This window comes from Berghia stephanieae, chromosome 8 (genome assembly GCF_034508935.2).
Source record: "Berghia stephanieae isolate SIO BIC M18660-M18661 chromosome 8, UCSD_Bste_1.3, whole genome shotgun sequence".
NCBI classification, from domain to species: domain Eukaryota; kingdom Metazoa; phylum Mollusca; class Gastropoda; order Nudibranchia; family Aeolidiidae; genus Berghia; species Berghia stephanieae.
In genome coordinates, this window is record NC_088367.1 from 2421155 (window position 1) to 2438023 (window position 16869).

At 33.7% G+C, this 16869-nt stretch overlaps 1 protein-coding gene across 13 annotated transcripts in view; it reads left to right on the forward strand.

Moving 5' to 3' along the window:
* The window catches only part of LOC144978020 (twitchin-like), a 159467-nt gene that overhangs the window by 4406 nt on the left and 138192 nt on the right, over positions 1-16869 (forward strand). For 8 of the 13 annotated variants that reach the window (XM_078923458.1, XM_078923457.1, XM_078923469.1 and 5 more), the window contains exons 4-8: positions 306-351; positions 4226-4284; positions 7227-7238; positions 12430-12527; positions 13742-13918. In XM_078923458.1, the coding sequence (XP_078779584.1) occupies positions 306-351; positions 4226-4284; positions 7227-7238; positions 12430-12527; positions 13742-13918 (392 nt within the window). The remainder of the gene's footprint in view (positions 1-305; positions 352-4225; positions 4285-7226; positions 7239-12429; positions 12528-13741; positions 13919-16869) is intronic. The other 5 variants (XM_078923460.1, XM_078923465.1, XM_078923466.1 and 2 more) reach the window with 2 other exon arrangements.

Here is a 16869-nt window from a genome sequence, read left to right on the forward strand (position 1 = left end):
TGAATATTGAAAGCAATGAATGCTATTGTTTTTACTGGAAAAAAATTCACACAAGATATGTCGTATAATGTTAAATTCTTTTTTTTTTTTTGCCAATGAGGTCTATCTAGATTTAGAATTTTAAAATTTAGAAGAATTATTCCACGTTTACCATTCATATTACTAACAATTCACATATTATGTACATTTTATAATAACAATAATATTCGTTTTGCCAAACATATTTTGAAAATAAAAGATGATTTAATTTATGATGCTTGAAGTTCGTCAACATAAAGAAAACAATCCTCACATGTTATTTTTAGATCCCAAGGACTCGGCACTTGACTACAGGTCTTTACTAAAACACAGGTATGACAATAATGAAACTAATAAATGTGACCCATCGTCTCAAAACGGTATTATGTCGGAACGAACCACATGCTAGAAGCCGAGTTAAATGTCAAACTGGTCAAAAATATAAATTGTTGGCATTAGCACCATAAAACATGGTATCCATTCTCCTCAATAAAACATACAAACTCAACACAAGTCTGCTATTTCTGGCTATAAATTCAATTTTCAACCAACCCGACTTAAAACCGTTTTGAGGCGAAGGATCATAAATAGAGGTGCCTAAATGAGTCAATAAAATGGAGATAAAGATAAAGGGGAGTAAATCTGACTCATGAATGAAACACAAAAACAAAACAAACGACGTTTCGGCCTTTGGCCTTTTTCAAGTAAACACAGAATACATATATATATTTATATTAGATTGTCATAATTGTTCATTTACGAGTCATATTTACTCCCTTTATCTTTATCTCTATATGACCATAATGTCTTTGTATAGGGAATGAGATTAGCGGAAGAGTAGCGTCCCTTGATTGAACGTCACCTTACAGAGAGAACGTCAAAATTGTTTTGCGCATGCGTCTCTCTCGTCCTCGCTTTCGGTGAAGTGTTTCATGCCGCTTTCACCGGAAGCGAGGACGAGAGACGCATGCACACAACCAACATGACGTTCTCTCTTTAATAACTTTTCCGCCGGTGACGTCCAATCAAGGGACGCTACTCTTCCGTTAATCTCATTCCCTATAGTTGAATTATTTACTTTTTATTTCTTGTTGTTGAAAATAGGGAAGATAAGTCGTGACGTCAAACTCTCTATTTTTGGTTGGTTCTTATCTCATTGGAAGTGTGTATGTAACCAGTTCTAAAATAAAAAATGAGCTTTTATATAGCGCAATATCCACTAAATGTACTCAAAACGCTTTACAAGGGGTCCCTGGCCAACTGCAACATTTAACATTTAGGACAAGACATTTAGGACTCCTGTAAGTCGACATTATATTTTTTTTTTTCGGACAGAGACAACGCTGTTGACTACCAGGTACTCATTTTACACCTGAGTACGGTGAGAGAATGTGAGTAAAGAGCCTTTTCCAAGGACTCAACTATGCGCCGAGCGCGAGGCTCGAACCCAGGACCTTCCGATCCGAAAGTGAGTGTCATACCACTAGACCACATAGCCACATTACCAGTTCTTCGGAGTACTGATAAAGACTATGTTATATTATAAAGGTGGCATGACATTTTAGTAGCAGGATGGATGGAACGATTTTTAGGATTATACGGTAGGACGTAAAACAGCGAGGGTGGATTATCTTTACTGACGACCAGAATATATTTACACTGGTCCTGGGTTCGAGCCTCGCTCGGCGCATAGTTGAGTCCTTGGAGAAGGTTCTTTACTCACATTCTCTCACCGTACTCAGGCGTAAAATGAGTACCTGGCCGTAAACAGCGTTTTCTCTGCCCGAAGAAATTGTAACATCGCCTAACAGGCATCATGTCCCGTCCTAAATGGTAACTGTTGCTGTTGGCCAGGGGTCCCTTGTAAAGCGCTTTGAGCACATTTAGTGGATATTGCTCTATATAAAAGCTCTTTTTTTTTTTCAATTTTATTTAGACTAGAAAATAAGACATCATCATTCTGACACCACAAAAGATGAATTACACAAGGTATCTGTTCAGTTCTCCGGAAGAGTGGCGATACACTTCCAATGAAATAGGAACCAGTTTTTTTTACATTACATTTTTCTTTACTATTGAAAAGATTAGTTTTGTACCGTGCTCAAGTCGAATTTTGCGAATTCTAGAAGCAACTTTGACGCACGATAGTGCGGCTATATGGTCTTGTGGTATGACACTCGCTTTTGGATCGGAAGGTCCTGGGTTCGAACCTCGCTCGTCGCATAGTTTAGTCTTCGGAATGGACTCTTTACTCACATTCTCTCATCGTATTCAGGTGTAAAATGAGTACCTGACCGTTAACAGCGTTGTCTCTGTCCGAAAAAAATCTAATAGGCGTCATGTTACGTCCTACATGTTAAATGTTGCTGTTGGCCTGGGACCCCTTGTAAAGCGCTTTGAGCACGTTTACTGGATATTGCGCTATATAAAAGCTCAAGTTTTTAAAAATAGAGATGATGCCAGTGATCTAGAAAGTAAAATTGAAGAATCAGCTGATATTTCCTTTTGTGTCAGTAAAAGATGGAAACGTTTTTGTTTGTGTAGCTTTTTGGAAAAAATCTGAAAGATCCGTGACATTTCCATGCTGTCCTGGGTAGACTTGGATCGTAGCGGAGCCATCGTAAACGTATAGCATAGATAGAATGGAGATGACGTCACCAAGCCTTTGTTATTGTATTTTGCCATCCGCGTTTGTGAGTGATTCTCACTAAACTGTATAGATAGTTCGATGATGACGTCACTCAGGTCTTTGTTATCGTTTTTTGCCATCCCAGTTTATGAGTACTTCTCACTAAACTGTATTAACCTGACTATAAACGTTCATGGTTACACATAGTTTTGTGTGTCGGTCCGTTGTACTTCCGGATGGCAATGTTGTGAGCTTCTTAGCCAAGCATATACTATCTATAGATAGTATGCAGATGACGTCACTCAGGCCTTTGTTATTGTTTTTGCCATCCGCGTTTGTGAGTTGTTCTCACTAAACTGTATTAACCAGACTATAAAAGTTCATGGTTACACAGAGTTTGTGTGTTGGTCCGTTATACTTCCGGATGGCAATGTTGTGAACTCCTTGGCCAAGCGCATTCTATCTATAGATCGTGTTGGTTATAAGAATAAGATCATGGTGTTTTTGTAAGATGTAGAATGTAGTTATGTTTTGTTTTGTTTGTTTTGTTTTTTTTTTGTTTTGTTTTTTTACTTTTGGGTTTGATTTGTTTTTAAAATTTTTGTGTCACAAATTCCATATCTTGATTGGTCAAAAAGCTACTGAAATTTTCCAACGCTCCAATCATTTTAACACTGTCCTTACCAACGGAAAATCGTCACATTCGTAACGATGCAACTAATAAATTTATCATTCTGAATTCTTTTGTACATCACAAAATTTAAAGAACAGTTGATGCTATAGTTATAAAAACTTGGCACTGTGTTGTAGAACTGATTTTGCTGAACAATGTACTTGTCGCTTTTCTGTTTGGGTAAGAAAAGTTTGGTTTTTTTGAGTGGGTGTGAATATTCGAATCGGGGATAATTATAAAATGGCTGGAAAGGAGAGAGTTAAAGTATGTCATATTCATATCTTTATAGATAATAAGCGCTTGACTAAGAACCTCACAACATTGCCATCCGGAAGTATAACGGACCAACACACAAAACTATGTGTAACCTTGAACGTTTATAGTCTGGTTAATAAAGTTTAGTGAGAGTTACTCATAAACGTGAATGGCAAAAAAAAATAATAACAAAGACCTGAGTGACGTCAACTTCATTCTATCTATAGTCTGGTTAATACAGTTTAGTGAGAATTACTCATAAACGCGGATTGCAAAAAAACAATAACAAAGACCTGAGTGACGTCAACTAAATGATATATATATATATATATATATATATATATATATATATATATATATATATATATATATATATATATATATATATATATCCTATCATGTAGAATAGGGAGTATAGATAGAATGCGCTTGGCCAAGGAGTTCACAACATTGCCATCCGGAAGTATAACGGACCAACACACAAACTCTGTGTAACCATGAACTTTTATAGTCTGGTTAATACAGTTTAGTGAGAACAACTCACAAACGCGGATGGCAAAAACAATAACAAAGGCCTGATTGACGTCATCTGCATACTATCTATATCGAGGTGACTGTATTCTAATAATATTAATTTCTGTTCTCCACAGGGAAGCCGCGAAGAAAAAAGAAGAAGAAGAAGAGGAAATGGACTTGAACCTGAAGCCAGGTAAAGGAGTCACGGGGCCTTTGTTGTTATTTATGATTCCCTTGTCCACGTACTTTGTAACACAATCAACTACGATCTCTGCCGTTTTAGTAAAGAACACAGTATGTGCTCTTAAAGAACACAGTATGTGCTCTTAAAGAACACAGTATGTGCTCTTAAAGAACACAGTATGTGCTCTCTAGTTAACATTGCATATACTGTGTTATTAAAAACAACTGCATATCTGCAGAGACTGGTAGAAAACCTCACGAAAAAAAAAGTGAAAATGGAAAGGCTTCGAATTGGTAACAGTACAGACAACTGACGTTTCGGGTACAAACCCTTCGTCAGCACAACAATAAACAAAAAAGGAACGTTGACAACAAATGAAATAAAACGTAATAAAATGGTATTACGTTTTATTTTATTTTATTTTACTTATGTTCAATGTTCCTTTATTTATCGTTGTGCTGACGAAAGGATTTGTACCCGAAACGTCCATTGTCTATACTGTTCCCTATCCGAAGCCTCTCCATATTTGCCTTTTTTGTGAGTATTTTCGCGATCCCAGGCTTTGAGGCATAACCCACCGCTCTCTACTTTTCTTAGGAAACCTCACTGATTTTGAATTACATACAGGCACATGTTGCTGCTTGCTAGAAGCTCGAAATTATTATAAATAACAGTAGTCAATAGGAATGGAAGCTTTGATTTAATCAAAGTAACACAGATGATGTGGACGTTTTGGATTTCCCCTTTGTCAACAAGACAGGATGAATAAAACACTAAATGTGACCCATCGTGTCGAAACGGTATTATGTCGAAATGAACCAGATTCTAAAAAGTCAAATTAAAGTTACACTGGTCAAAAATATAAATTATCGCTATTTAGGAATCTAAAATATGATCATCATTGTCCACAATAAAACATACAAACTCAACCAAAGTCTGAGATTTATGGCTATAAATTCAATATTTAGCATCTCAGTCATCCCGACATAATACCGTTTTGAGGCGAGGGGTCACAAATACGAATGTCTTTAGTATATTTAGCGTTTCATCCATCAAGTTTCATCGACAAAGGGTAAACCCCATACGTCCACATGATCTGTCAACTTTGATTACATTGAAAAATTCCTTTCCATTTCACTATTGGTATTGATTTTAATCACAGGAATTTAACGACTTAAGTAAGTAATAATTATTTAAAATGATAAAACCTACTTTTTTGTCAAATAGCAATCAAATTATTGAACATCTTGCTCTCACAGGAAAGTTAGTTAGAAGGTAAAAAGAGTAACGGTAGACCAAGAAAAAACATATTTGAATAGTTTGAACAGCTGGGTAACAAAGAAAGAGAAGAGTAATAATCGTTTTCTGAGGTTACCTGATCAGAGAGATGAATGGCGTACCATGATCACCGATGTCTGGCACAGACTTGGTACTCGAAGAAGAAGAAGTAGCAATTAAATGTGTGAGATAAAAGAGAAGAAAACCGGCCATGTCGTACAACAAACGTTTGCCCCGGGATTGAACCCAGCTCTCAACATTTAATTTAATATTACAAGATCCAAAAAAAAATAAAAAGAATTAACCCTTATTGCACTCTTTATGGCGCTGTTCTGCGGCTGATAATGCCAGGGTTATAAAAATCTTTTTATTCTAATAAGATAGAGACTCTGGTTTCAAATTTCCTCGTGGATTTAATTATTCGAATCTTATTTTGTTTATTTATTTATTGACAAGACATTATATGGAATGAGATTAGCGGAAGAGTAGCGTCTCTTGATTGGACGTCACCGGCGAACAAAATTATTAGAGAGAGAACGTCATGTTTGTTGTGCGCATGCGTCTCTCGTCCTCGCTTCCGGTGAAAGCGGCATGAGACACTTCACCGAAAGCAAGAACGAAAGAGACGCATGCGCAAAACCATTTTGACGTTCTCTCTGTAAGGTGACGTCCAATCAAGGGACGCTACTCTTCCGCTAATCTCATTCCTTATAATGTAGCAATAATATGTTTAAGATGGAAAGCAATAATTCATCTGCCATACTCAAATAAAGAAAGAAAGAAAAACGACTTGTATTCAAAAGTTTGGTCAGAAAGCTCATCCTTTAAAAATAAATTCATGAAACTGAATCGATCGAGATTTGAAGATAGAGATAGATTTCTAGCCAAAGTTTTAACCAGTTAACTGCTGGACTCGGGGGAAAACTCTAATTTAATAATTTAGCCAGAAAACTCGACCGTCAAATTTTGATCGATTTAAATTAACCTCAACTTGGCAAAAACTCTCAAACATGAGACTTACGCGAAGTTACAGGTTTGAGAGTTTTTGCTAAGATGAGGGTTATTATATAAATCGATCGATATTTAAAGGACGAGTTTTCTGGCCAAATTTTTTAACACTAGTTGTTTCAGAGTACTACGGCAGATCATGGGATAAATACGTGTTGTTGTTTTTTCAGAGTATCACAACCCTGTAGATGTTGAATTATTGCATTCCATGATTTGATTGTCTTCTATTCTTTTTTATTTAAATAAATTTGTCTTATCGTTCATTTTACCAAACGTGTACATATAAACGGGTCTGACATCCGAACCCACTTATGTGCCTAGTTTAACATCGTTGTAATGGACAATAGTTTGCGTCATTTTTTAATTAATTTTTTTTTTTTTTGAGATTTCCATTACAACAATGAGCCTATAATGAATTGGGTTATCAGACCTGCCAATAAGTGCACGTCGATCTTACCCTTTTTATTTTATCACCATTTTTTTTATTATGATTTATTTAAACGCACTTTGAATTCATCTTTTTATTTATTTATTTTTCTTGTAACGAAATTGGTCAGTCTATTTAGTTTATTTGTTCCTTGTGTTCATTGATTTATTTGTTTATCATCATTAGTACTGTTATTTCATATCAATATTATGAATAATATACAATTTTACTCTGGCAGAGAAAGATATGGGTATGTCACTTGTTTTCGTTTGTTGTAGAAGGCGAGTGTTGTAGCACTTAACGCCTGTAGCACACACAATGTCGAACTGTTCTGCTTTTTAAAAATTTTACTTCCGTTTATTTATTTTTAAAAATTTTAATTTCTGTAGCATTCTCTTCTCTTTCCTTTTTTTTTTTTTTTGTTTGTTTGTTTTTTTCTCTATTTCCTTAACTATTTCTTCTACTACATATTTGTATATTTTATTGAAGATATTCAGTTAGGTTGCGTCTCTTTGTAAACAATTCAAATTTAAATACTGCCGTATTGAATTTGAATACCCGAGACGTGCATACGAGCAGATGTCTATATTTTAAAATATTTAAGTTCCGGTTGGTGTCTCTTTGTATACTATTCAAATTTAAATACTGTCGTATTGAATTTGAAGTCCCCAGCCCAGACGCGCACGAGCAGATATTAATATTTAACCCTTCGCCTCAAAACGGTATTGAGTCGGGTTTGTTAAGATGTTGAAAATTGTATTTATAGCCAGAAATATCAGACTTGTATTTGAGTTTGTATATTTTATTGAGGAGAATGGATACCATGTTTTAGGGTGCTAATGCCAACAATTTGTATTTTTGACCAGTTTTACATTAAATTCGGCTTCTGGGCATATGGTTCGTTCCAACATAATACGTTTTGAGACGATGAGTCACATTTTTAGAAATGTTTCTGTCTGGAAAAGTTTGACATGTATTGAGATATCAATCCAACTTGAACGATTTTAAAGTGATCTGTCAAGCAAATTCACAACACCTTGTCTCATACGATACAACACCTTTCTAAGGATCAAAAGAAATTTATAACTTTGAAAAATCTCTGAGGAAATCAAAGCAAAATAGGATTCAATAGTCAGACGTCACGTCCGCCCATCAACCAGCAGCTTGCTTCTAAACAAAGAAAATCGGTAATTTTTACTCTTCATGCTGGCTATTAATTTCTCACATGTCATGTGATCAGAATGTAAAAAAGTAAAAACATGATCGATTTATCATGTTCATCTCCTCTGGATACACATTTATGCTCGTCGGAGAAGTATTTCATAAGGGCGTCAACCATTGTTTCGATAGTTTAGAAACAGTTACTAAGTTACTATGCGTCATTACGAGGGAAATGACGTCACAACTGTTGAAGCCTATTAATTACAGTGTAAGATAAACATGTCAAAAGATGTGTACTATGACACATTGTGTGTCGGACATACAGAAAATTCACAAAGCCTCATACGATTCAACACCTTTCTAACGGTCAAAAATTTTATAACTTTGAAAAATCTCTGAGGAAATTACAGCATAATTACAGTGTAAGATAAATATGTGTACTATGACACATTGTGTGTCGGACACACAGAAAATAAGTATAGACCCAAGATGTCATCTTCCACGATTATAGATGGAACATCAAATCTTTTGTACTTTATAAAGGCACTAAATTAAGTAATATCAAATAATGAAATTAAGGAGCAGGCACCGGTGTAAGATAAAGATCTGGACAAGTGTGTATGAAAGGTGCCAGACAAAGCAAGAAAGAAAAATACGAGAAACAAAAACATTTCCTCTTTCCTCTCAACCCCCCCCCCCCCCCTTTTCCCCCACCAAGAGTAAATAAAGATGTTTTTTAAAAAAGATTGTCTCACTTTTTACTTATTTGTTTCGTTAAATGTCTTTGTTATTTCTTGTGTGTGCTTTTGTTGGTTTGTATTATAATCTGTTGAAATTGTTTTTAAACTTTTCTTTCTTTTTTTTTTCAAATAGATACTTACAGATTAGCAATGTATAAAAATGTATGTAAAGATTTTCAATGCTAGGCACCCGTGTCATTAAACGTTCAAGGAACTATTATTATTATTATTATTATTATTATTATTATTATTATTATTATTATTATTATTATTATTATTATTATTATTATTATTATTATTATTATTATTATTATTATTATTATTATTTATTATTATTATTATTATTATTATTATTATTATTATTATTATTATTATTATTATTATTATTATTATTATTATTATTATTATTATTATTATTATTATTATTACTATTATTATTATTATTATTATTATTATTGTTGTTATTATTATTACTATTATTATTATTATTATTATTACTATTATTATTATTATTATTATAATTATTATTATTATTATTATTATTATTATTATTATTATTATTATTATTATTATTATTATTATTATTATTATTATTATTATTATTATTATCAATGTTATTATTATCATTATTATTATTATTATTATTATTATTATTATTATTATTATTATTATTATTATTATTATTATTATTATCATTATTATTATTATTATTATTATTATTATTTTACTATTGTAATTATTATAATTACCAATAAAATTTGTATTATTATTTTCATAATCACTATGATTATTAGTAGTAGTATGTGTTGTTTTTACTTGTTTGTGTCTGTCTTCGTTAAATTTCGCCACACTCCGACAAAACAATTTTTTGTCATTTTGGTCAGAAATTGTTTAATTCAAATATCGATGGTTAAGAGGGCTCATCATCAGCTTTTCAAAAAAAATGATAATTTTTAAACCTGAGTCGTCAGAAATTTCTAAAGTTTTCCGGCCAAAATGAAAGAAATGTCTTTTGTCATAAAATGGCACATCTGTCATGTCATACCCAGATCATGAATGTGTTTATGTTCAAAATAGAGGAAATCTATTTTTATATTTTTGTTTACCATCTATTTAACTCCCCTTCTATCTACTTAACGTTTTGCATGTATTATCTCCCTTTTAATCCAGATTAACCATTTTTCTTTCATACTCTTAAAAAACACGTATATTAAAATTTGACCAGAAAACTAAATTCGTCTTACAAATAATATATCGATCGATTTAAATGACCCTCATCTTGGCCAAAAAAAAAAAAATAAAATAAAATAAAATAAAAAATAAAAAAAAAACACCTCTCAAACTTGGGACCTCACGAACTCATTCTTGAACCCCCAAGTTTGAGAGTTTTTTGCCAAGATGAGGATCATTTAAATCGATCGATATTTGAATGACGAGTTTTCTGGCCCAATTTTTTTTAACGTGTTTTTCCGGAGTACGACAGTTGACGCTGGTTAATCTAGGGTTCTAAAACAATTCACTAAAACATGACATTTTTATTATTATAACTTTTAATATTCACTTTATTTTTTCATCGCTGAATGTTTCTGCAGTCATGAAATTTGTAGAAATAAACCAATAACAATTCTTTTAGAGTCCTATTCTCTGTTTTAATATCTCGTGTCATAGGTTACACTAAAACTGATTGCAAACTGTATAAGGTTAGAGTTTAAGAATGTTAAAGAATGAAAACGGACATCAAATCAAATAGGGGAGAAAAGTCATGACGTCACACTTTCTACCCTTCCGGTTCAAAAATTTCTTGGAAGTGTGTATGTAACCAGCCCTTCGGAGGACTAACAATGAATAGGTTACATAATGAATCATAAGGTGGCATAACTATAATTTTAGTAGCAGGATGTGTAAACAGATTCTTAGGATTACGGTACGTAAAAGAGCGAGGATGGAAGATCTTTATTGACGACCAGCATTTATTTAGACTAGAAAGTAATATGCTATCACTTTGAAGCCAGAAGATCATTTACACAAGGTATGTATTCAGTCCTCCGGAAGAGTGGTTTTACACTTCCAATGAGATAGGAACCAGTTTTTTGACACGACACTTTTCTCCTCTATTGATGTTTATTAGTCTTTAACACGTACGTAGATCAATGTTCATTAATTATTAAAATTATCGATTGTATTAAGGCATCTTGCTAAATCGGATATTAAAGTCAGCAACAAGTAAAATGCACATGTCTTTTTTTTCACATTTATTTTATTATAATACAATTTTTTCATATTATTTATTTTATCTTATTACCTTGTCCCATGGGTCAATGACTTTTCAATCGGGTTATTTATACAACTTTTATCAAATGATTGATTGTATACTATTGCCATAAGCAGTAAGAAATTAAGCCATCACTGTTTTAAATACGAATGGCCATTTTGATAAGACGAGTCATTTGAGTGTCAGGGACAATAGTTTGGTCTATTATATAAAGGTAGATTTATGCTATAGCTATATAACTATTGGGGGGGGGGGGTGGCCGAGTGGTTAAGGCATTGCACTGTGACCCGGAAGGTCCCTGGTCTGAGCCCTGTTTCAGGCGCTTTCGTTTTTATTAATCCCCAAGTTGCTCACTTTGGAAAATATGGGTGAATTTTGTTCCTGTATTATTCCTTCATGGAATGCCTAGGACGACGGTATCTAATGGTGCCGTTGAGAAATGGTGAATATCTTTTTATATAATATAACGATTTGAGTAGAGTGAAAACTCTTCACGCAGCAGAAGATTAGATCATGACATTGAGTATTGTCAACTGTTACCATTTATGATAACTTTTCCTTTTATCTTATTTTATCATCTAATAGACTAGCTATTGTAATATATCCTTTCAATGCTTTTTACATGACGTGAAAATGAAACAATCTTAATAAATCACATTAGTTTTTGGTTATGACAAATATTAGAAATATTCGTATCTAGATCTAAATGAATTAAATTCTTTGTCAATCAAGCTCTTAATAATTTCGTCAACAAAACTAGCGATTATTTATGCATAAATAGGTAACTACTGTGAAATAATTTTGATGCGTTATATTTTTACATAATTTATCACATTGACTTGTCACAGAAAATGCTAGTTTGATATTTCATCAAATATTTCGTCAATTTTCAAATTCTGTGATCTCAGATAATTCTTTCAAAGTGTTCCATCGCGTTTATCACAGATCAAAGATTTCTATTTTCATTTTTTTTTTTTAGATGTACCTAATTTTGGTGGTTTTTTTTTTTTATATTTTGTTTTTGCTTTTTGGCTTTTTTTTCTTTTGTTCGGTTTTTTTTTCTATTTTTTGTTTGTTCGGGGTTTTTTTTTTTTTGTTTGTTGTTTTTTTTTTGTCTCGTTTTGCTTTGTTTGTTTGTTTTTGTTTTTGTTTTTGTTTTTGTTTTTTTTTGTTTTTTTGGGGGGGGGGTATGGAATTTTTTGTTTGTTTTCAGGAAGTATAATAAGAATTAATAACTTTTAATTTTTGAAATGTTTTTTTCCGTCCAGTTGACAAAAAAGGCAGAAGACTTTCGCAAATTGAAGTGATGAAGATGAGTCTGAAGAAAGTTGAGAAAACAGAAGGAAGCGACTCGGAGGAAGAAAAGGTAAAGATGATATGACATGATATGAATTCTGTCTAGGAAATGATAATCTGTATCATTCTATAGCAATAGTAGAATTTTTTGAAAGAAGATTTTGCCTTCTCTGCTTGTTTGAGACTTCAACTTTGAGTTTTTTAAAAATTATTCTTAGATTTTCCTTTTATAAATTTCATATTTCATGACAGTTTTTTGTTCTTCCTTAAATAGATGACATGATAGATAATTCATATTAACAAAAAATAAGGAACTTCTCTTGAAATTAAGGTAGAAATTATATCTTCAGCTTGGCTGGTTTAGCATGGCTGTTTTGTTTTATCTTGGCTAGTATAAGGTACGTATATGTACCGACGTGAACACATATGCAGGTCTGACATCCAAATCTACTTATGGGCCTATTTTTAACATTGTTGTAATGGACAATATCTTGCGTCATTATTTTTTTTTTTGAGATTTCCATTACAGCAATGAGCCTATAAGGAATTGGGTTATCAGACCTGCAAATGAGTGCACGTCGGGAGGTGTGTATTCAATGATTACTGTTTGAGTTTGCGTTTGCTATTAGGTTAAGCAATTATTTACAAATTCAATAGAAATTTCCCCAAGATTCCTATAGATATATGTGGCCCATCGTCTGAAACCAGTATTATTTCGAGGTGAACTCGATACCAAATAGTGGATTGTGTTTTTACATTATCAGACCTTTGGATTTTAGTCAATCCCACTAAAAGAAAAGAATATCCATTATTCTCATTAACCCTCTCCTTACCAGCCATTTTCAGGATTTTCCCCAAAATTTCACACCAAACTAACAGAAAAATAGAGAAGGCTCTTTACTCACATTCTCTCACCGTACTCAGGTGTAAAATGAGTACCTGGCCGTTAACAGAGTTGTCTTTGTCCGAAAAATTGTAATATCGCCTAACAGGCGTCATGTACCGTCCTACATGTTAAATTTTGCTGTTGGCCAGTGACCCCTTGTAAAGCGCTTTGAGCACATTTAGTGGATATTGCGCTATATAAAAGCTCATTTAAAAATTCATCAAACAAATTGTTATTTATTAAAACAAATCTCATAATCTTAACTGTACTCATGTTCTATAGTTTGTCTATAAATTCAAGTCCCAGTATCGAATAACCTCGATATAATACTAGAGTTTTAGGAGGTGGGTATTGCATTATCTCGCAACATGATCACCATACCTCATATCATCGTTCAGAAACCAAGTAGTCGCCGGCAGTCTGTGGAAATCGATACCGCAATCAAAAAGGTATCGGTTGACAAATTGGAAGCCATGGAGCAACAACGACGATCGTCCATGCAGGCCAGAAGAGCCTCGTTGGCGGAGGTCATTCCCGACTGGCCCACTCTGATGAAGCGTGAAATTGTCAAGGAGGTGAAGATGAGATGATGATGATGATGATGATGATGATTGATTATGAAGATGGGGATGATGATGTCGATGTCGATGCCGATGTGCCAATACCCCTTCCCCCTGTCAGAACTAATCAATTTTGTCAACTTCATAATGTCCCGACTTGTACATGTTATATGTAGGTCTGACATCCGAACGCATTTATGGGTCTTGTATAATTAACATTGTTGTAATGGACAATATTTTGCGTCATTTTTGTTGTTGCTGTTGTTGTTGTTGTTGAGATTTTCATTGCAACAACAATGAGCCCGTAATGAATTGGATTATCAGACCTGCAAATAAGTACACGTCGTCAAATCCCATTCACCAGTTGTCTACGTGATTATTTAACATAAAATTAATGAAAATGTTGCTGCTTGATTGAAGCTCAAAGAAATATGTGTCAGTGCATGACATAATCAGTCGGAAGGTGAAAATTTTGGATTTGCAATTTATTTTATTTTTTATATATTTTATTTTGCATTTTCTGAAAGAATATGCTCACCAGAGTATTTTGATTTTTATTTGAAGTAAATCGGATTATTTTTCATAAAGTTATGGTCAGATGTATGGGAAAGGTATCCAGCAACCCTTTCTCAAATTTCATACTTTTTCAACTTGACTCGTTGTAAAAAATATTTAGAATTGAAATTAAGCTTTGATATTTCCCGAAGATGTACAAAATGGGTTGATTTAATTATTTAATGACAAAAAATCACTTTGATAACAATTGACCTTCTATCTAAACTTGGCAATATCTCAGTTCAAACCTTTTCACCATCCGACTGATTATGTCATTCACTGTAACATATTACAATAGGAATAAGAAAGGAAACTTTGATTTAATGAAAGAAGACAGATAATGTGAACGTTTCGGGTTTCCTCTTTATCAGCAAAACACGATAAATCTCTATGAGAGAATGGGCGTTGATAAGCTGAATGAATAAAACATTGTTTTATTTATTCACATTGCCAACACCATTACCCCATCTCTCATTATTAATCTTTAGTGTTTTATTAATCGTGTTTTATTGATAAAGGGGAAACCCGAAACGTCCAAGGTATCTGTCTTTGTTCATTACACTGAACCGTCTTTTCTCTTTCCTATTGTTATCTAACCTAGAATTAATATACCACTGTTCAGAATTATCAAGCGACAAAGATAAAACTATTCTTTCTGCAACCATATCACCGTAATTAACCAATCACCTTTCACTAATGATCAAGGTAGGCCTTCCGAAAGCTCCTACATCCCCAGTATTCTTGTTCTAGTAGGGGGTTTGGGAGGGGGGGGGACTTTTTTTATTATAATGTGCTAGTAAGGGGTTTGGGAGGGGAGACTTTTTTTTTTTAAGTTTCCCCCCTCCGAAACCCCCTACTAGAACATTATAAAAAACAAGAATACTGGGGATGTAGGAGCTTTCGGAAGGCCTCCCATCATTAACGTTCTCATTTGAACTAACACCTGAAACGTTTTACGTCACCGAAGCAAACGTTTTCAACAGCATCCATAAACAGATTGTTTATATAGATAGTATGCGCTTGGCTAATAAGCTCATAACATTGCCATCCGGAAGTATAACGGACCAACACATAAAACTGTGTGTAACCATGAACTTTTATAGTCTGGTTAATAGAGTTAAGTGAGATGTACTCATAAACGTGGATGGAATAAAACAATAACAAAGACCCGATTGACGTCAACTTTACTCTATCTATAGAGCTATTGAACTTTTACGTTTGGAATTTTGAATAATATTCACTCTACGTGAAACGTTAGCAACGCCCCGACGTATGCATATATGCAAGTCTGAACGGGATTATGGGCCCAGTAATGAACAATATACTTTGCATCATTTTTTTAAAATCCATTATAACAATGAGTCCATAAGAAATTGGGTTATCAGACCTGCAAATAAGTGCACGTCGGTAGTGCCAAATTAGGGAGCATTCACTGGTGGTGTAAGAGTTTTTAAAAACTGAGAAATTGTGTTTGGGAGTCGAGGAAGACTGAGTAATTTTTAATTAAAAATTTTTTTTTTGGGGGGGGGGGGGGTGGGTGGGATGGCTTTACTTTTGTCATGTATTTTTCTTTTCTTGCTTTTTCTGGCACTGTTTCATACAGACTTTCTCAGACGTTAGGAACGCCGTATTGATTGGGACGATTTTTGGTTAAATTTCAAACGCAAAGGGTTCAAGAAACCTTTCACTAGATTCTATCTCTCGAATAACCACCTTTCTCCCCCCCCCCCCCCCCCCCCCCCCCCCCCCCCCCCCATCTCCTTCCCCATTTCATTTCTGATTAATTCGCTTTTTTTTTTTTTTTTTACCTTATTGGCTATGTGTATGTGCTATGGTTTGGCTTGAAATTGGAGCTTCACGATTTTACACTAAGAATAATAGGGAATGAGATTAGCGGAAGAGTAGCGTCCGTTGATTTGACGTCACCCATAGTCTGTGACGTCACCGGCAGAAAAGTTATTAGAGAGAGAACGTCATGTTGGTTGTGCGCATGCGTCTCTCGTCCTCACATGTTAACGTTTAAAAAAAAATTTAATTGATGTCATGATTGTGTTGTGTCTGAATATAAATCCACCCTTAACATTTTCCTGTAAAGGTTATATTTTAACACAACTAGATTGACCAAAAATAGATGTAATAATTTAACAGATGCAATAGATCTAGTTGTGGAGAATCATGTTGTTTACAATTTTTAAAAACCGATGTACGAAAATGAGTATAAAAGCTTCAAAAAGGAACAAAAATACCAAAGAGAGTTTCGGGCGGACAAAAAAAAAAGACTTCTTCAGACTGTAACAAAAACAGAATTAAAAACAACAGTACAACACTTTAAAAAATTAAGACAAGTTCTCATCGTAAAGAATTAACGACATTTTTCCCCTTCTTTTTATTTGTTGGCCGAAGAAGGGTTT